The 21,904-nt window shown below is 46.8% G+C and overlaps 2 protein-coding genes across 2 annotated transcripts in view; one reads left to right on the plus strand and one right to left on the minus strand.

Annotated features, from left to right (window-relative positions):
• Positions 1-11,994, plus strand: part of asic4a (acid-sensing (proton-gated) ion channel family member 4a) — a gene marked incomplete at both ends in the record, with an annotated part of 60,573 nt that extends 48,579 nt beyond the window's left edge. Inside the window, 9 exons of the mRNA XM_084478255.1 lie at positions 471-598; positions 1,296-1,449; positions 2,991-3,044; positions 6,095-6,248; positions 7,317-7,408; positions 7,705-7,784; positions 8,493-8,609; positions 9,364-9,515; positions 11,961-11,994. Of these exons, the coding sequence (XP_084334381.1) occupies positions 471-598; positions 1,296-1,449; positions 2,991-3,044; positions 6,095-6,248; positions 7,317-7,408; positions 7,705-7,784; positions 8,493-8,609; positions 9,364-9,515; positions 11,961-11,994 (965 nt within the window). The remainder of the gene's footprint in view (positions 1-470; positions 599-1,295; positions 1,450-2,990; positions 3,045-6,094; positions 6,249-7,316; positions 7,409-7,704; positions 7,785-8,492; positions 8,610-9,363; positions 9,516-11,960) is intronic.
• A 1,517-nt stretch (positions 11,995-13,511) lies between these two features.
• chpfa (chondroitin polymerizing factor a) lies at positions 13,512-21,142 on the minus strand. Its single transcript, XM_084478712.1, has 4 exons — positions 20,727-21,142; positions 19,224-19,800; positions 17,343-17,525; positions 13,512-17,155 (listed from the first exon to the last, which is right to left on the minus strand). The coding sequence occupies exons 1-4, from the start codon at positions 21,014-21,016 to the stop codon at positions 15,881-15,883; spliced, it is 2,325 nt and encodes a 774-aa protein (XP_084334838.1). The 5' UTR covers positions 21,017-21,142; the 3' UTR covers positions 13,512-15,880.
• Between the last annotated feature and the right edge of the window lie 762 nt (positions 21,143-21,904).

Below are 21,904 nucleotides of genomic sequence, written 5' to 3' on the forward strand. Positions count from 1 at the left end.
ACACACACACACACACACACATGCACACACGCACACACACATACATACACACACACACACGCACACGCACACGCACACACCACACACACTACACACACGCACACACACACGCACACACACGCACACACACACACACACACACACGCACACACACACGCGCACACACACACATACATGCACACGCACACACGCACACACACGCACACACACACCACACACACTACACACATACGCACACACACACACGCACACGCGCACACACACACCACACATACTACACACATACGCACACACACATACACACACACACACCACACATACTACACACATACGCACACACACACACACGCACACACACACACGCACACGCACACGCACACACACACACACGTACCTCCTTTTCTTTTCATCCTCCTTTGTTAACTCCCTGTACACGCGCCCTGTCTTGTCCTCCCCCTCCTCCGTCCAAGACGAGACATCCCTGGAGGCCGGCATCCGCGTTCAGATCCACAGTCAGGACGAGCCCCCCTACATCCACCAGCTGGGCTTCGGTGTCTCGCCGGGATTCCAGACCTTTGTTTCCTGTCAGGAGCAGAGGGTATGAACAACATTGACATCATAGCAGCCCCCCCCCCCCCCCCCCCCCCCTCGCCTCTCCCGGCCCGATCACTCTCACCCCACACCGTGCTTCTCCCCTCGCCCCCCTTTCCTCTCCCTAGCCTCTGTCTCTCACCCCGTACTACTCCGCACTACTGCCTCTCGTGGGCCAATAGCTTACATTTAGTCATTATTATCAACAATTAAGAGATTAGACTTACATTTGAATTATGCCTCACGAGTGTATAGAGAACTTGCAAACAAAATAAACACTTCATCACCACCCAGCTGGGCCCCAGCACTAGCCTACCCCAAGCCCTAGTGCTAGCCCCCTCCTGGCACTAGCACTAGCTAGTGCCCCCCCACCCCACCCCAGCAGTAGCCCCTCCAAGCCTTAGTGCTAGCCCCCCCAGGCCCCAGCACTAGCCCCCCCAGGCCCCAGCACTAGCCCCCCCAGGCCCCAGCACTAGCCCCCCCAGGCCCCAGCACTAGCCCCCCAAGCCCCAGAATTAGCCCCCTCCAAGCCCTAGTGCTAGCCCCCAGGCCCCAGCACCAGCCCCCCAAGCCCCAACGCTAGCCCCCCCCGCCCCAACGCTAGCCTCCCCAGGCCCCAGAACTAGCCCCCTCAGGCCTATGCTATAGCCTCCCCAAGCCCCAGTGCTAACCCTGGGCCTCTGTAACCCCTCTGTGTGCTGCAGCTGACCTACCTGCCCCAGCCCTGGGGGAACTGCCGCTCCACCAGCGAGCAGATGATCCCGGGATACGACAAGTACAGCGTCAGCGCCTGCCGGCTGCACTGCGAGACCCGGGAGGTGGTGCGTGAGTGCAACTGCCGGATGGTGCACATGCCAGGTACGGTCGCCCCAGCAACCGCATCCTCCAGCTGACTCCACACATACTCAGCGCCCACCCACCCCCACCCTCCCCCCCACCCTCCGCCTTGACCTAGTCTCGCTGTAATTGCGGAAACCATATAACGGTCAGTTCAGGGACCGGGCCGTCGCCGTGGGGAGAAACGATGACACAATTAGAGCGATTAGGGCTATTAGTCACGAGTGTCTCGTGCTTGCAAAAAATGAGAGCCGCATTATGGGATAGGGACTTATTACAAGGACCTTAATCAAAGGGAACAGTGTTATAAGTTGGATTTATCTGTTGGAAAATAGTGCACGGCTAAGCGTCAGCTAGGTGTGTTTTGCGGTTTAAGAGGTGGGGCATTGGCTCAATTTGTGGGTACATATATACAAAATAATTATAATTCATAATATTTAATATATAGACCTATATATATACATACATATAGGTCTATATATAAAATATTATTAATGATAAATACTTGTATATATCATCATACTTTCAGAGAGCTTTTATTATGTTTCACACTTATTCCGATCTCTAGATGGCAGCAAACTCACAATGTTATTCTCTTGTGCAGTTACTCTTTAACTATCCCCAGACACAATATTCCCTCATCACCTCATTTCAGAGCCAGGGCCAAGGGGACGCCTGTACTCCTGTAAAGCTACTAGTCTACTTCTATAGCCACAAGATTCCACTGCCCGTGAAGCTTTGCACGAATTGTGGGCTTCACTACCGGTTACTACGAGGTCGATGTAAACAATCGCCGTCTGTCATTCATTCATTCCGATTTCAACCAATTATTTAGTTTTGTCCGGTTGTAAGTACATCCTCGAACGGCACATGTTGTTCCCAAGCTTTTTAAAGCCATAATTGTATTCAGCGACAGAGCGACTATATACAGTGATGTGATTAGCCTGCCAGCTGATCAGCTAAAAACACAGCTGAGGCGTGTGGGCGGCTGGAAGTGTGGCCCACATTTCCCCAGTAACCACCCCAGGAAACTTGTGGATGGCTGCCTTTATATTCTTGGCCGGACCCTCTTGGCAACGAAGCTAACCCCAACAAGCATTATCCTGTTCAATCAAATAAACATCATAAAAACATCATTTATTTACAAATATTACCGATGATGTTGCTGCTAATCTTTTACAATACACAGTTTTACTTCCAAAAATCATAGACTTTATGAACACCTTACTGTCCAACCATTAATTGAGCAGCTCGACTAATACCTTTTTATTAGCGGCCGGGGTGCTTTGTTGGGCCTGTGAGAAAGTGAATCATTGATCGTTTCTTAAAGACTTATTCCTTAGGGGTGGATCATTTCCTTTCTCCAAGCTATCAGGGCTAGATATCCAAAGATGGCGCTGGCATATTGGATGAAACAGATCCTTCTCCCACCATGTCTACCTTCATTGATAGATGAATGATAAGCTGTGCACAGCGCTACTGCGTTCCTCAAAGCAGTGGACACGGCTCAGTGATGATATTGTCTCTGATTGATCAGACTCATTTTCTGTCGCCTTCTCCAGGAACTGCAGATATCTGCCCGCCCAGTAAAATCAAGTGTGTTGACAAAGCGCTGGGTAAGAAACTGTCTCCTTTCATTTATTTTTCTCATTACAATAGACACCCCAAAGGGGAAATGGAATCACAATCAGTAACTATGATCAGGAAATGTGTTTTCTCCCACTACCCCTCTCTCTCTCTCTCTCTATCTCTCTATCTCTCTCTCTCTCTCTCTCTCTCTCTCTCTCTCTCTCTCACTCTCTCTGATATGATATACCTAGAGGTAGCCTTGATGGAAAGTTTGAAATGACTTTCCTTCCATTATGCTCGTGACAATTTAGAGCTTTGATGTGTGTGCGTCCCCCTCGCTGCGCACCTTTTATTAACAAACGGATGTGCAATTGCCGCCCATCTACATGCACGCCCTGCTGTTCATGGATGCTCATGTAGTCCCTCCACCAACCCGGCCGACCTTGGCTCTCACCTTGCTCCTCAATCACAACAGCTATTATGGCTGCGCAAAGGTGCCCTGATTTCACAGGTCTTACAGCGATGGTAAAAGAGATGGTTTATTAGGGCAATGGGAGATGAATGAGAACTATTATGATCTCCAGGCCAAATAAGCCAGAAATTTAATTAAAGCCCTCCGCTGTGAATACAGTCTGTGTTTAACGTGCGTGAGAATGAGATCTAGGATATATCATACAATAAAGGCACGCGCATTCATGAAAATATGTATTTCCTCCATTCCGCCCCGTTTCCAATAAATGTACTCGTATAAGTTGTATAGTAATGTTGCAGGTGGCATTTCATTAAATGGCAGACCAAGAATAGACGCTTCTGCAATTATGCGTTTGCCTGCAAATATTTCACTTTTATAAGCATTATTAAAACAAAGTAATCATCATATATTTCATTACCTGAATCAGTGCTTGCCTGATTATTATTATTGATTTTTTAAAGAAATTATGACGATGAATTAATGATGATTGCAATTGCAATTAATGTAATTGCAAATTATGTCTAAAGGATGATTGTCAGGGTGGGTATATATTTATCCTAACTATTTGGCTAAGCACACACACTAACACACAAATAAACACACATTCACACACACACACACACACACACACACACACACACACACACACACACACACACATCGGTTGCACAAGAGACTCAAATCAAGATAAATCTTAGCAAGCGTCTCTTTTGATGAAAGATCGCGAGCAGGAGATGAAAGATCCTGAACTGGAGACGTCCGTGCCCTGCACATATTGATGAGGGGTGAACACCATACACCCTGCACCAACTCCACTGCTACATCGTTTCTCCGTTTGGGTCTAATGATGGCAGTGGCGGACCTACCATTAAGGCGGAGTAGGTGAATGCCTTAGGCCCCCAACCAGTAGGGGGGCCCCAACCAACCTCAAATTTTTTTTTTTTTTTAAGTTCACAAACAGAGACGAAGCAAGACAAGTCTAAACGCAAAAAAATAAAATAAAGGGTTAGGAAAAGGGTTAGGAAATAAAGTTACCCAAGCGGCTCAAATAAAAGAAAAAAGCGAAAAAGACGCAGATAAGTATTTGGCAACGCTGCCAAAGGTGACACACTTTTTTACGGCTATTGTTGGGGATACAGACAGGAATAAAAACGTCCAAAGTGTTGAACATGTGGCTACAGCAGCAGCAGCTAGCTGTGAAGTGGCGCTAGGTGAAGACATCAATAAGTAGGACTCTGTGTCAGAAGTGTGTGATGTGGAGAACAATCTATCTTTTTTTCTCTCTCTCTCTCTTTTTCTTTTATATATATATATATATAGGTTTGTTTGAAATGTTCAATCTCAAGTGCAATGCCAATTGCAACCTCACACATACAAAGTCAATTATTCCTCTTGGCAATATTTGCTAAGTATATGGCTGTTTGTGATGTTTTGCTAAGTAGGCCTATATGGCCTATATATGTTTGTGGGGGTTTACCCTAACTACTTGTCTTGCTGTTATACTGATATTGATTTGATCTTAAAAAAAAAAGAACAAACATCTGCAACCTTATTCTCTGTTGGGTTCCATCGTGACTTTTAGTTTGTGTACTGCTACACTTTGTGTGTTCTCTGCTTTCCATCTTCATTTTGGAGTAAACAAGTGTCTGCAGGGAAGTGCCGGCGCTCCGCACACGCAGAACACGCACTGCGCGTAGGGCACCAAGTGCCTGGGGGGGCACCAAGTACCTAACCCTAACCCTAACCAAAATTAAGGTTGATAATTATTACATTACAATTTTCAAAATATATAAATTAATTACGAACAGGTCCACCGTTGTTATTCCGCATCGGAGGCGGAGCACCCTTTATCAGCGCATTCCCATCTCACGACGGAACGCCCGCAATGGGGTGCTTCCAATGTGAGTGTATCGGCGAGAGGGACTTCCGAGCACGGAGGGAGCGATGTCCTGTTCTGTTCGATGTTTTTAGTGGCGAGAAGGAGGGATGGACTTCCGGTAGAGGAACATCTGTTTTCATTACACGTTTGGGATATTGCTCTGTCAAATCCTTTATCAAAGAACACCATATTTATCCGCCCTGACTTTGTTGTTCTTCTTCATGTCCTGTTCTCATTCCTATCTCTACGGGGACTGTTCACAGCTCATAGGAAGTGAGACAACAGAAATAGAGTTAAGGGCTGATTATGGTCCCACGTTCACGCAAAGCAAGGGGGTTACGGACCCCTTACGTCCTCGCAGACCCTCCTTGCGTCCACGGCGAGGGCCTGACGTGCACCTCCGAAAAATTGTAACCTTCCGTCGAGGCGACGCAGCAGCAAGGGCTGTGATTGGTCCGCTCACTTAAACCCGACGCAGAGCCAAAACAGGTTCACTATTGCGTCTGTGTGTCTGCCTGGTCATTGCGTTGCGTGAACGTGGGACCATAATCAGCCCTTTAGGATAGACCGGGATAATGCTACGACCCATGACCTTCTCACTCACACCAGTGGGATCCATAAAGGACCCTGCAGTTTGTTTGAAAAAAAGGGTGAACAGAACGGTCCATCCGGTTGACTGTGTGTGAACCTCACCCCTCTCTGCCCCCCTGCTGCCCCCCCCCCCCCCCCCCCCCGCCGCGCTCCAGCGATGCTCCAGAAGAGCACCGGGGATACGTGCCCGTGTGAGATCCCCTGCAACCTGACCCGCTACGGTAAAGAGCTGTCCATGGTCAAGATCCCCAGCAAGGGCTCGGCCCGCTACCTCTCCAGGAAGTACGACAAGTCAGAGGACTACATCAGGTAAGGTATGCAGGAGCTGCGGTGAGTGCTGCTGCTGCGTGAGTCCCTCCAGCCCCGAGGTTCCGGGTCTGACCTCCCTCGTCTGAAGTCAACCTGTGCAAGATGCATGAGCCCGGCCTGCTCCTGAATGACCTTCATCTGAAAATGATCAAACAGAGATCAAACAAGCGTCTACTGAATAACTTGCGTAAGATGCGGAGTAACCACCCGTTTCAGCCGACCACATGTTACCGATGAGGTCGCTGGGCTGGGTGACATTTGTTCCCCCCAATTTTAGACATTTTACAAACCACTGCTGTCCACAACCCCCACCCTCCCCCCCACCCCATTTAATCAGATGTGGTGGAGGAAGTTCTCTAAAGCAAGTTCCAAAAGCCCGGAGAACAAAAGCGATCTGTTAACATTTAAAAGAGGGCCAGGCAACAACAGACGGCAGAGGCACCATGAGCAGAAGTGTTGGGGATGGGGCCGACCCATAATGGCATCATAAATATTTATAATGAATGCAATTTGCAGAGGTGAACCCAAGGACAAAGTGACGTCTCTGTACGTACAATGGGCTTGTAATGAGCTTCTGAGCCCTGACAATGGCTGCCACTATCACAAGACGGGGGCGGGGGGAAAGGGCTGGCAGCCCATTGACTGATCAGGCTGCCAGTGTTTCATTCTGAGGCTCATCTCAGTTAAACTATTTAACACCCCATCATTTCTCAACCGTAAGCGCCATAAGCGTTAATTGTGGGAGGTGTGACATGTGCGTGATTGAGATCATTTGTGGCGATGATTAAAGAATCATCGCCGTGCAATTATTTTAGAATGACATGGTCATATATATTACAACTTAAAACCGCTTTCTTGAGAGGGGGTCATGGTCATATATATATATATATATATATAATATGACCATCATGGTCATATATATCATGTTCATGGTCATATATATATATATATATATGCCCATGACTATACTTTCTAACTTTCTTGAGAGGGCTCATCTTTTGCGTTACCTTTTGTAGGTAATCCGTCTTTGTCAGGGGTAAATAACCACGTGTCATCCCGTCAATCCAGGGACAACTTCCTGGTGCTGGATATCTTCTTCGAGGCGCTGAACTACGAGACCATCGAGCAGAAGAAGGCGTACGACGTGGCGGGTCTATTAGGTACGTCAGTCCGTCTGCGTCGTCATCCATGTCCTCATTTTCCCCTCCACCGAAAATCGAAAAAAAAGAAAAAGAAATACACAACACGACAATAAATACGAAAACTGTTCCGACTGCCGACACTAGCCGTTTTTTCTACCCCTTCCCTGGGGATTGGAACACCTCGCCGCTCCATCCCATCATGCGGTTTGACAGAAACGACTTGACTCCGCGTTGTGTGTCGCGCGCGTGTGTGTGTGTGTGTGAGTGTGTGCATAATGTCAGCCCCTCGCTCCCCTCCTTGCCTGTCCCTTCAGGTGACATCGGCGGCCAGATGGGTTTATTCATTGGGGCCAGCATCCTGACAATCTTGGAAATACTCGATTACATCTATGAGGTGCGTCTGATTTTATTTTTCAAACATTCTATCAGTGTACCACAAGCCGGCGGTGGTTATGCCCACCAGCCAGCCCATCTAAAATGAACCGGGAGCTATGTGCTGCACAGTTGATTTTTTGGGTGGATGGTGAAAAATAGGATTTTTTTTGGGAGCTATGGTGTACCCTAATCACAAAGTGGCACTATTTTTCCTACTGAAATAGAAAGTGACTTTAAATTGCAACTGCACAGTCTCTTCCTCCTCTGTGTGTATGTGTGTGTGTGTGTGTGTGTGTGGGGGGGGGGGCTTTGCATTCAGAGAGCTCTTAATATAATTTAGCCAGGTGAAAGCGGGAAACAGAGCAGTTGCATACGGAGGAATTGTCACATTACAGGCCAGCCGGTTCACTGTACATGTGCCTCCACATTGTAAACATGAGTTTCGTTCCAATGAAAAGGCTCAGGTAAACGACATCTATTGGGTCCACAATCAGAATTCAAACTACTCGTCAATAAGCTCCCATAAGCTTAGTTAAAATAGCCATCTCTGCCCTGGCGCCTACCAAACTGTGTGTGCGAGCGTGTGTGTGACTGAGTGTGAGAGCAGCTAACTGTATTCCCCACACGCAAACAGCTAGTAAAGTCTTCGGAGTGTTCCCCAGTCCCTTGTCTAATTTCATCCACCACAAGCCCTTCCACTCACCTCTCCCTCTCCCCCCCGTTGCAGGTGATGAAGACCAGACTGCAGCGTCTACTGAGGCCCCGTAAGGAGGAGAGCAAGAGCAAGAGCAAGCCACAGACTACCACTGTGGCCACTGTGGGTCTGGAGGACATGAAAGCCAAGGTACACGTTGATGTAGAGGTGGTCTGTAGAGGCCTGTCCCCGCAGCATCAGTGCCCTCATTAAGGAGAAATATGAAGATGATGTTGGATTCTATATAGGGCTACTTGATAATATTCTACCATGTTAAAGTAGAACTTTAACTCGATGTTCTTAGCGCTTATATAAATCTAATGCTGGGCACTCCCATCTATAAATGTAGCTGCTTTTAAATAATGTATATCTTGGATGCTAGCTCCAGTTAGCTTTAAATTATATTTCTGGCAAATTATGTTGCATTCTCACATGCAATAGCTTTCCTTCAACACCACAAAATTGCTTACCTTTGCGTCAGTTAAGTCCCATTTAACACATTACAGTGTGAGAGGGACAATAGGCTGTGTGCATTGTTTGCATGTTTGTTCAGTGCATTGTGCAGATTTTCATTCTCTTAATGAAGCAAAAATAAAAATGCAGAAACAGGTAGCAAAGCAATATTTCACAGTTTGCTTTATCTATTTAATCATGCCACATGCTGAATGAAATGATTATATTAATATATGTTTCTATTTATTTGAATCCTTGATTTACCTCTGTCCTTGAAAGATAAACACAAAATATTTGCTTATTGTTTGTTTAGAGTTGATGGTTGATAAATTATAAAATGTTGAGGTTGGCATCTGAACCAGTAAGTATAAATTTTGCTTACTCTCTCTCACCCTCTCACTTTCTCTCTCGCTCTCTCTCTCTCTCTCTTTACTTGCTCTCTCTCCCACAGGAACCCAATGACATGATCAGGACTCTGCCGGAAGGGGCGTACGCCAACACCATCCTCCCGAACCACCATCACCTCCACCACCATCACCCGCGACAGCATCAGCCACCGCCACCGCCTCAACAACAACAGCAGCAGCAACAGCAACAGCAACAGCAACAACAACAACAACAACAACAGCCGCAGCAGCACCAGCAGCCACAACAACATCCACAGCATCCGCAGCGCCACAGCGGGCGCCTCAGTGTGTACGAGGACTTTGCCTGCTAGAGCGCCCTTTGTTTCTTTGGTTAGTTACGTTTTTTTTTCCTTTCCCCTTTGTTTGTTTCCTGTTCCTGATGACAACACGGAGACGCGTGTTCTCTCCGTGTGCGAGACTACAGAGGAAGGTGAAGGAGGGGTTAGAAGAAGGCTGCGGGGGGCGGGGGGGGGGCGGTGCCCTTTCTCTGCAGTCACCAGGTCAAACATAGATAAAGAAATATCACCACACAAGAAGAAGCTACAGCCAAAGCCTAACACCAAACATGCGCCGCTAACTAACCACATGTCCTCTCTCCAGTACGTAGGCACAAATTGGGACTCTGAATACTGGTATTGTTTTGGTTCTCCTTGTCGTGGGCGCGCGGGGGGGGGGGGGGGGCGCCGTCCAGCTCTGGGGAGAGCGGGGGAATTGATCGGGTTTCTTATTTGTTCTTTCTTTTTTATTTGTTTTTGTGACTTTTCTTTTTTCAACATTTCACCACATGGGAACGAGAAAGGTACTCCAGGGCATCTTACTCACGTTTACAAAGTGATGGCAAACGAGAGGAAATTTATATTTGATTTATTAATTCATTGATGCATGGGGCACCGGGCTGTTTGTGTCAGCGTCTCTGTCTCTCTCTTTCGCTCTCTCTCTCTATGCCTCTGTCTCTGTTTCTCTCTCTCTCTCTCTCTGCCTCTGTGTCTCTCTCTCTCTTTCTCTCTCTCTCAGCCTCTATCTCTCTCTGGCTCTCTCTCTCTCTCTCTCTCTCTCTCTCTCTCTCTACTGCAAACCTTTTTTATTTCTCATCGCTGCTGGAAGTTTCACTGTACCATAAACCACGACACCGCTGTAATTAATGTAATTATTTACGGAGCTATTCTGATTATTCATCTATATTGTATACAAGATGAAAGTATATCAAGAGAGAAACCTTAATAAATCAGAGTGTGTGAATGTGTGTGCGCCTGCATGTGTGTGTGTGTGTGTGTGTGTGTGTGTGTGTGTGTGTGTGTGTGTGTGTGTGTGTGTGTGTGTGCGTGCGCGCATGTGTGTGTGTGTGTGTGTGTGTTTGCCTTTGGGGTGGGGGTTAAGAATTATTTAAGCTAAATCGTGTTACCTTGTCTTTACAAAATCTAGCATCATTCATCCACACAATACACTTTGTAGGGTTTGTGGTAAGGTGTTTAGAGAGTAGCATAATAACTGTAAATATAATGCAACTTTGAAACTAAAGAGGAGGTCTATAGATCTGTTGCAGTGGCTGTCGTTTATGTTTGAAACTTATGTAATAGTCACCTCAGTAACTTATTTTACCTTTTGAATAGATATTTATGACAACAATCATGATTGTAGCAACTACTGTATACTTGCTTTTGAACGCTACCAATCAACTGTCAGTATAGCCGATGTATATCAATCGAGGCAATTTATAATTCAAGCAAAGAAAATGTTATCTGCAATATTATTTAACATATGCTCTTATCAATACTTTATCAAGTAGAGTTTATATTCTGACGGGTGCTCTTGTTGACCTAGACACCTAAGACACGCCATCGTGTGAACGCATAACACATAAACCCACGCGTAAGCAATAGCTGAATGATTTACATTGGTGTGTCTCCTTTTTTCAAACGTTCTCAACGTCAATTCGGCAACGAAGCGCAGTGGCGAAGGTGAGCGCGCGTCAGTCCGGCCATGCGTCGGGTGACGTGCGCGCACTCGAAGGCCCGAACACCAGACCGAGCCCCGTCGCGCTGCTACAGGCGGCCAGGAGAGAGCGAAGCACCGCGTTAATGGAAGCGGGGAGAGGAAGAGGAAGAACGCATTTTTATCTAAAATTGTTATTTTCCTGTCCTGCCAACTTCTTTCCTCGTGTGTCCCGGTTTGCCTCGTGCTTTTTATTTAAACGGTTATTATTACAACCATTCTGACGGTTGTCAGCGAGAGGCTGCTCTTTAAAAGGTGGATAAACGTCGCCTCGGCGATGGTGTTTTGCATCCATTTGTTTCCACAAAGAGATTCCGCGGCGATTGCTCTGTCACATCGCGCCTCTCCGTCAAATAATCACGGACTATACGTGTCTGTTTAATATTCATAATCATGTGTCACTCTGACATTTCCAAAAGGTTCCCAGTCACGGTCTCGGGTGGCATGGTGTACAGACTATGCATAACAATGTTCTCTTCTGTCATCAATAATTGTAGCCATCTTCTGACAACAAGTCACACATGGGGGAAGGGGGGTGGGTGTTTTGTTTGGGAGGGGGGGGGGGGGGGGGGTAGAGCCATATCATCAATGTAAAAGCTTTAGTTTGCATGTTCATCATGTGACTGAAACCGTCCTCAAACCTCTCTAGCGCAGATCCCTCAGACCTGCAGAAGTTCCTCTAGTCTGCATCGTAAAGCGATTACGCACCAGATCCACGACTCCAGGCATTGGATTTGGATTGAGCCCCCTGACAGATAGTGGGATTTGTTTTGTTTTACAGCTGCAAGTCCACTTGATGTGTGCCTTGTAACTAGATGGTGGGCGGGCAAGTATGTGCGACAGCAGATGGGAGGTCTCCCTCCTCACTTGGCGACATGTAGCTTACATTTCTGGAATTCCTGCCTCACAGGACCGCTCACTATGGCCATCTTATCAGCAGGGAACGGCCCTTGTACAATGTACACAAACACTCCTAGCCCCACAGCTATATATAGCCTACGTTTTGGACTCCAATTTCTCCCATTATTCTTTTTACCTTAATTTTTGGACGAGAAAAAGAACGAGGACAATGTCTATGAGCCAGGTGATGCAACCAGATGTCATGGTGGGAAGATCACAAGAGGTAATTCCGTCCAATCAAGAGGCGACGTTGAGAATGCCGACATGCATGGGAAAGGACGCGCACTTCCAGTACCAACGGACGCTTAGCATTTTGTACAGAGGTCTTATCTTGTGACTGTTGTGATAACACATTTTATAAATGCTATGGTGAATATGACAACTATTAAATTTTAGATTGATAAACCCAGTGCCTCATCAATTTAGAAAGTGATGACTCCACTATGTTTCAGTTTGTCCGTTGCCTCGCCATTCATTAATCCCAGTCAAAACGTTGGCTTTTCCCCAATTCCCACCAAATTTACACATAAACACATTTTATCCTGATCTCAGAGGACTAATACAATGATCATTAATTGATCACTAGAAACTGCAGTGAAGTCCTCGATCCCTGTTTATGTATTTCAGTAAAAAAAATACATTTACTGTTGCAGTATTCAAAGTGGGGATACTCAAAGGGTGAACCGTGTTGGGGGTTCAATGTGCTTTAATGCCGCCATTAAGCAGACTATTGAGGGAGCCGGACCCTGGCGTGCCCTCTAGCAGGAGAAAGTCCTGGGATTGTATGTAAAACAAAGTACAAAATAATGACATACAATTAACTCCCAGCTGCTCTGTAGTTATGCACTTTAACTGCTTGCCTCGGGGTTGTACATATGAACCCCTGAAATGCTAAAGCTGTAATTACGTGTGTGGTGATTTCTCCGTTGTTTGAGTTCGGTGTTTTTCTTAACGGGCCCAGGGACGTCAGGCGGGCCTCAGGGCGGGTTCGGGTCAGCCTCGGTGCCCTCGCGAGCCTCGCTGTCCAATAAACGTGAGACTCCTTTGGACATTAGTATGTGAGAGATCGGAGTACTTTTAAAGACACATCTCGAGTTTAATAGTTTGTTATCTGTCTGTTTGTCTTTACAGAGAGCCACTTTTTGCAGGGTAGGCCTACCTAAGGAACGGACATTTCTTTTAGTTGCGTCAACATGCGTCTACTGACACCTAAAGGACAAATAGATTTCTGTCGCTGTTATTCCACAGTTCATCTTTTTGGGTGTTAATGTTACCCAAGTGAGTAATCAAAAACAATATAAAATGTTTATAATTAAATATTCTTTATTTTGTAATTACAGTAATTCACAGTTCATTGGGAATGTAAGTATACACGTGAATGTGGTCTGTACATTTCAAACAAAATGACATGGTGTGAATCAGGTAAAATAATTTATAGGCAAAAAATAAATAAAATGTTTTGTTGATCTTGGTACCTATGGATTAATTATTTCTATAGTTTTGACAGCTGAAACCTATGGAGCGACGCATTGACATTATGATGTTGATGGAAGGATAATAAAGTTATTGATATTAAAAGGGGCTGAAACTCACTGGAAATGTGTGTCTCCATCTTCGATACAAAAGAAGATCTAACAGGACATTGCAGCTGAGTGGTGGTGGTTTGACGACAATCTCAGCAAAAATGTAATTCCAGAAAAAATAAATAAAAAGAAAATCGAATACAAGTCAGCTGCGATAAAGTGCCCTTTCCACAGAAAATCCATGAATGGCCTTTATGCAGTTTTGTCAAAATTACAAGGATGGAGGTGTTTCATCACAATGTCTGGAGAATTGACTGGATGCTGAAGTTTAATCCTTTGAGCAGCTAACAATACTGTCCACAGCGGTACCCTTATTGTAAAGTGTTACCAGTTTACATATAAATAAATCTAGGTCTAGGTCTAATCTAGGTCTATTTCATATTTCAGAAGTGATCTCATGAAGTCTATTGGAAGGATGGAGAATGGTTGAAATCCAGGGACATCATGCAAAGACATTTAATTGTGGTATTGTTAATATTAATATTAGGTTACTTGCTATCCTCATCAATGCACATAACCTTGATACTGAATACTTAACAATTCAATTAATTAAACGAAAATACATTATTTGGTAGAGAATTACAAAACAGTTAATAAGAAATTACTTTTTTGTTCTATGACAGGACTTGTTATAGTATTCAACCATAAAGTGAAAAACAAAAACAATTATTACAATAAAATGGTCTTTATCTCAGCAAATACAGTAACTATCAGTGTATTTATTTAATGAACAATCCATGCTAAATTAATCTCAATTTAGGCAACGTAGCATAACGTGCTAACTCCTTAATGCTATATGAACGTATCCTGTTGTTCTAGCAGCACCGATTCACTTGAAATGTCCTGTCCTCGTGTGGACAGCGATCCAACTGCTGAGAATGTTTTTGTTTGCTTGTATTTTCTTCCTGTACATTATTGCACATTATAGTATATTTAAAACATCCCAGGTCTGGTACATCCACCACCGCTTTTTACTGCATAAAAGTAACTCTCAATAACGAGTAGAACAGAGAGACATTTAGCTACAACAGCAGAATAAAAAAATAACATAGATAAATCAATTGGGAGAAAAAAAAAATGCTCTGCACTAATTTCAACAGTACCAGCACCTTACGCTTTATGAAATGTAAAAGTTAATTTAATTTGTTTAAATATTTTGGTCGGACAACTTTCACATAATGGATGTTACCAACACAATACAACATTCTTGAATCCCAACCCAACATGTACGCCATCATCCTCTACCTCACGCTGAATAACACGCCACTCAAAAGCACGCTGGACTCGATAAAGCATGTATCTTATGTGGGTCTTTCAGAGATCCATACATACCAGGCCGTGGAAGGCGTTAAGGTAAGACCACTACCAATACCTTTCAGAGGTTAAAACACCGTCGGTGCAATCTGTGGCCGACAAAACACATTTTCTACATGTCTACATTTCTACAAGAGTAGAACGTAACCGGCCTCCATTACAGCTACAATCTCATACAGCATTTGTACTTTTTTTTCTTTAACAACAGCAACCTGGTCAATACCTCCAGTAAGCTAAATGGCAAAGCCACTTCAAAAGATTTCGCTCCTGGATAAATAACAGGACGTAGTAGGAGAGCCCAAAAGCATCTTCCAACCACTGTGCAGGTCGCTTTAAATGCTGCAGCGTGTATCCTGGTGACAACTACAAAAATACAAAACAGTGCCAGCCTACATTTAAAGCCAGCATGTACTTAAAAACCAATGTGAAAAGGCACATACATATGGAAAATTGGCTTTGGTCAAATACTCAAATGAGCCAGTAACTAAAGTGTGGTGCAAGTGCAACACATGACGACAGGTGCTTTGTCCATAACCATGTTATTAAAAGAGCACAGTTCTCCCGTCTTTCTCGTGATAGACAGATAGACGCATGTATTGTAAACATCGGGTGAAAACCTATCATTAGGAATGTACTGCATTTCATTTCCAACCCACTCCTGTTAAAAACAAAAAACCTCACATTCATACACACTCAGGGTTGGGGTGCGGGTGGGGGGGGGTGGGGGGGGGTTCTATCACGGGGGTCTATCACGAACACGGCGCGTGTGTTCTCAAGTGCTGTTCCCGTGCTCCTGCTCAAAGAGCAGCATGGCGAGCTGCGAGCGGGAGCCCAGCCCCTCCAGGCCGCTCTGCAGGCAGCGGTGGTAGATGTCCTCGCTGAGGCGCGGGTTGCACGGCTGCTCGCGGTGCCGCTGCCGCAGCGCCGGCTCCAGCGCCCGGAACACGTGCAGCACCGAGTACTTGACGAACATGTCGTACACGTCCAGCGACTCCAGCAGCTCCTCGTTCTCCTGGACGTCGGCCGACATGCGGGCGCGCGCCGCCATGTAGTCGGCGTTGTAGAAGCACGCCTCGTCGAAGGCGCCGCGGTCGAAGCGGCCCGCCTCCCGCGCCAGGTCGCCCGGCGCGCTCCCGCTGGCCGGCGCCCGCTGGTCGCGGTTGGCCACGTCCGGGTGGAAGTCCTGGAAGTGGACGGGGAAGAACACCTGCCAGTTGTTGATGGAGTTCATGCGGCAGCGGTTCAGGAACTCCGAGTTGACGTTGGTGTTGACGCCGGCCAGGAAGAACAGCGTGTCCACCGGGTGCTTCTTGGAGATGATGTCCATGAACTTGAGCTGTGACGGCGTCTCCGTCTTCACGCTGATCCACGGGATCTTGACGGCGGGGTACTTGCGCTCGTAGACGGCGATCTGCGCCTTGACGCCGGCGAAGATGTCGTTCTGGCTGACGTGCTGCGCCTCCAGCGGGTCGTAGATGAACAGGAAGGTCAGCACGGCGTTCTCGCTGGTGTCGAAGGCGCCGGCGGCGACGCCCTCCAGGAAGCGGTCGGCGTGGCCGCGGTCCTGCAGCGTCAGCGGGATGATGACGTGCACCCGCGTGGCCTCCGTGACGTAGGGCATGGGGATGATCTCGATGTGGCTCAGGGGCCGCACCAGGTGCACCCGCTTGGCCAGCGAGCGGCCGTGGCCCTTCTGGTTGACCGCCTCCAGCTGCAGGTCCAGGGTGTACTCCATGCCCCGGGTGGGGTCGAAGCGCCGGTAGCCGTTGATCAGCTGCTGCTTCTTCAGCCGCAGGACGGGCTTGTACTTGACGTTGAGCCGGTCCAGGGCCACGGCGATGACGTCCGCCACGTCGGCGCGGTCGACGCCCCGCAGCTCGCACTTGGGGGAGCCGTCCGCGCACGAGAAGATGTGCTCCTCTGTGAAGTACTCCCACCGCAGGACCTCGAAGCGGGTCTTGGGGTCAAAGGGCGGAGTGATCCCGACCGGCCACTGGGAAGTGCGGTTTCCGTCAAAGGCCACCACACTCACGTTCTTTATCTCCGCCTACGGAGCCGAGAGGGAAGCACCTTAGACATGCTGTACCGTGAATGCATTTCTTCACTCATGCACATGGCTGGGATGGGGCATACTAAAAAAAAGGCTGTGAGATCGAACCACAAAGACCCATCCGTGACTTATGGCGGCGGTGACTGAGGATGCCGGTGATTCGTGCCACCTGGAATCAGCTTACCTGCAGCTTAGCGATCTCATTGTAGGTCCTCTGGAGTTCAAGCTCGGTGAAGTGCTTGTGCAGACGGTACATCTGCTCCGGGTCCGACACTGGATGGACGGTCAGGGCGTGCTTGCACTGCTCGTTACCCTCTTGGTATGGATCAGAGTTCTTGTCCAACTTGTAATGAGAGTATTCCAGCCCCTTAAAAAAAATTAAAAGGACTATGAGACAAGGACAGAATGGATTCCAGGCTTGTTTTTTTCTGCTAGGCTAACCCTAACCCTAACTCGTTAAGTATAAACAGGTGGAATTATCTTTGGTGCACAAAGCATGTTTTCAACCACAGCTGGATAAGAGAACACAAGATCCGACTACCGAATTGAATATAAACAAGCAATGAGGCCAAGTCTGAAGAGTTCAATAAAGATTTACAGAGACTTGCACTTTTTATACTCTTACGTGACGAAGGCTCATATAACTGCAGAACTAAACACTAGTGTGCATAAAACGTCTTAATACGTATAATAAAATGGTATTAATAGGTTTTCAGAGGCACAAAATTACACACAAGACAAAAACCAAACACCCATACTAACAGTGGTATTCCAAACATTTTTGCAGAATAAAGTGACCCCTTAAGCAGCGTGGGTGATTATAAAAAGTGAATCCAGTCAATCTATTAATGGAACTCACCCTTATCCCACCACTTGGCTGAGACGGGCCCTGACCAAAGGTTTTTCCAACAGCTTACCATCTGTAGCAGTGAAGCACGCTGTGCTATCAGCAATCTACTGTCACTGACCTACTGGTTCGAGAGCTCCCTTCCAGTAAGACCTCCAGTCAAACGATGTGTGGCCAGATGTTCTTTATCAACAGTGCAACTGTTTCTACCCGCCCACCTCTAAGCCCCCCTACCAGGGCCTAGCCTGACTTTTCCCCTACTTACCCTCCAAGCACTGCTGGAGAACTAGTGCCAATAACCAGCCATCATTGTCCCTCACTCACCACCTTTCTCTCTCCCTCCCTCCCTCTCTTGCGAAATGCTTGGAAGAACAAGATGATTTTCTGTTCCTCACTCTCCTAGCTTCCAGGAATAAAAATGTCAAAATATATGAAAATTTTTAAACAGTCATTGCAATAACCCAGGCCTCTTTTGTTGATTTTGAAAGTAGTTTCTAGAAGGTTGTATTTAGTGTTCCTAAACACAAGTTGAAATTCAAGAGTTCAACTGACCTATGTGCTAATCTGCAAACTGCAACTTAAACTCTCTTACTCGTTTGATTGTTCTCCCCTTACAAACAACACAGCAAAATGCACTGTTCAAAAAGTCATCCAGAGTGCACACAATTCATTGTGGACAGAAGGCTGTAGCTGCTGCCAGGACAGGTAAAGGAACAGGCCAGGTTTCAATGGACACTCTTTTGACCTTCACTGCTAATGCCATTACAAAGAACGGACATGTTGACCCACAAGGGATTTTCACCCGTTGACCTTAAAAGTCAATACCTGGCCCACCTTAGCCTAGCTTAGCCTTTCTCATCTTAGCCTAGCCAAGCCTGTGTATTTATTTTCAGACGTGACTGTCGTCAGATGTCGTGACTGTAAAAATTGCTACTTTGTAATAACAGACATACGCCGTTCCCTGCCTGATTCTGCTTCCCTAATGGCCTAATGTCACACCTTTTCTGCACGACGACGCGGTTACACACAACACTCCTGCATGCATTAAGCTTACCAGGTTTAAAAAATAAAAAATAAAATGCCTCGGACCAACTCGACTGTCAAAGAGCCCGTCCGACTTACAAATCAATAAAAAAAAAAAAAACATCATTGTTTCAAAACCCCCCCGACAACGACGGCGCTCCAGAGACTGCCCGGACGCCGGCGGGGCCGACCCACCTCGTGCTCGCCCACGCAGCTGGCGCCGGCGTAGTCCACGATGCAGCGCCCCAGCCACTCGTCCGGCCTGGAGCTCAGGATGTCGTTGCGGCAGCTCTCCAGGAAGGGCTGCAGCCGCAGCAGCAGCGTGCGGGACAGCAGGTACCCGAAGCCCCCCGCGCAGTAGCTCCCCTCCGCGCGCTCGCCGCCGCCGCCGCCGATGAACTCCTGGGGCACGCCCATGTAGAGCCGGCGCTCGGTGCTCAGATGCTCCACCAGGGCCTTGACGCGGTCCGCCTCGGTGTAGGTGTCGTCCTGCACCAGGTAGAACCAGTCGTAGCCCTCCAGCGCGTGCTCGGCCACGTAGCGGACCGTCTGGTACATGTTCCAGACGGGGCCCTCGTCGCCGTGGCTCACCACCGCCATGCCGTGCGGCACCTTGCGCTGGTGCGCGCCGGTGAAGAACACCACGCGGTCCAGGTGGTGGCCGATGGTGTGGTTGACCGCCACGCCCAGCGTGTTGAGGGTGGCCTTGGAGGTCAGCACGCCCACGAACAGGCGCTCGCGCATGCCCAGCTCCGTGCTGATGTACTTTGCTCTGGGGATTAGACAAACATGAACCGAATGAACATGGGTTTCATCATTTATTTTTACTTCTGGGAAAAGAATTTAAAAAAATGTGGCACACTGCCCCAAGAACACTAACATGGGGCCTGTGGGCCATGCCTGGTTGGTGGGAAGAACTTTCAAGGATTTGATAGCTGGGTGTTGGTGTACCTTGGGGCTCCGTAACAAAACAAGTTGTGGTAAGATGTCATTATGGAATGAAAGCGGCCTGTGAGAAAACGGTCTCCCTGATGCATCACGTCATTAAAAGGACCTACGCCAACAGTAATGTGTGTGTGTGTGTGTGTGTGTGTGTGTGTGTGTGTGTGAGATAAGTAAGTAAGTAAAAATATAATAAGTGTACTATAATATCTTGAGTAGACAAACTAATAAACTATTGTGGTTGCCATTTTTGTCCATCCACAAAAATAAGAAGGATTCATTATTTTTGTAATGACATGATTGCCTTGACTCGTTCAAAAGGCAGAACAGGTTCTACACATCAGACTAGAAAGTAAATCACAACACTGACTTTAAGATCGCTGAGTGAGGTTAAAGGGGGGGGTGGGGGGTGAAATGACTTTCGTGCGGAAAGGAATGTTGAGGCCAGGTAATTTGGTGTCTTGGAGACTGCGTTCAAGGAGCTTCACATTGCTCACACAGTAGGTACAACAGCATACAACACAATTCCCGTCATTTACTTGCATTACGTTTTTCCGACTAAAATCGGAATGACAAGCCCCTTAAATTGGAAAATATGGAAATTGTTATGAGTCATATAAACCCTTATTAATCATATAAACCACAATACCGAAACACTGCCTGTGTTGTAAGTAGGCCTATCTGCATAAGCGATGCATACAAACGTATTAAGCCTTGCGTCCAGAATCAAGGTTTGTTGGGTCAACCAACGCTTACCTAAAAAGTTTCTTGTTAGAACTTTGTTGAACTTGTTTATACGGGACGATCCTGGGCTCGAAATCTTCCTCGGAGTCCGCATCGTTGTTTGTCGATATCGAACTAGGCTTGCGGGCACCTTTCAGTGTACTATCTTGAGGCAAACTAACGTCTTCACTGTCTTTACTTTCGAAATTACACGATTCGTCCACCCAACTGACGCTCAACAAACTCAAGGTAAAGCCTAAAGAGATGCCTATAACCACCGGCCCGATGGGCCTAAGGAATGACACCAGCATTGAAAACCGCATCTTGCCCGACGCGTTCGAGCCGCTCCTTCTTCGACCGATACCGTCCAGGAGAGCTCCCGTTCCTGGGATCAACCACACATTGAGCCCAACGCAAACAAGCCGCCTACACGCCGAATAAACGCTCTGTTTTTCTTCCCCAGAAATCACGCAGGATTCTTACGTGTCACTGAGTGTAACCGATCACAGGCTCCTCCCACAGCAGAACAGGCCCCTCCCACCGCAGACGTACATGTGCGGGAGCGTTCCAGTTCACCCAGAGCCGCGCGTTTCTCCGCCTCTCCGGTTGGAGACTGGAACCGAGACATTTCATCCCTACCGGTATCAAACCGACAACCTACCATACCAGTGCGTATGTCTACCGTAGAGCGTAAAATGAGTACACAACACGCAACATAGTGTGTAGGCCTAACTGTTCATTACTAATGATGTGTTCATAAAAGGCAATAGGCCTAATATGTACATGGGTCTTGCCCTCCCAGTCCCAATAGAAATCGAATCAGTGTGATCTAAATTGCAAAAATATGTGTGCGCACTAGGCGAATTTTTGGAATGGACAATATCAGATATCACACGGAATCTATTTTTTTCATTTTTTTATGGATAAAAGGCAGTTGTGTTCGTTTTGAGTCCAGTCCATTTATAATCAGAATACATATTGTACTCACATGCAATAGTAATTAACAGGCGTTGTGAGGAAATACCTAGGCTACTGCAGGTTGGTAGGGTAGGGGCATGTCAAATAAGAAACAACATGAGGAATAAAAAGAAGGTAGCCTGTTGAACATACACATATGATATATGTTCATTGAGATTAAATAATGTTATTTTATTTTCCTTTTTTCCAAATGCACAACATGTGTGTATAGGCGTTTAGCGTTCCGATCCCGG

Source organism: Micromesistius poutassou, assembly GCF_964030765.1.
Source record: "Micromesistius poutassou genome assembly, chromosome: 14".
Lineage (NCBI taxonomy): Eukaryota > Metazoa > Chordata > Actinopteri > Gadiformes > Gadidae > Micromesistius > Micromesistius poutassou.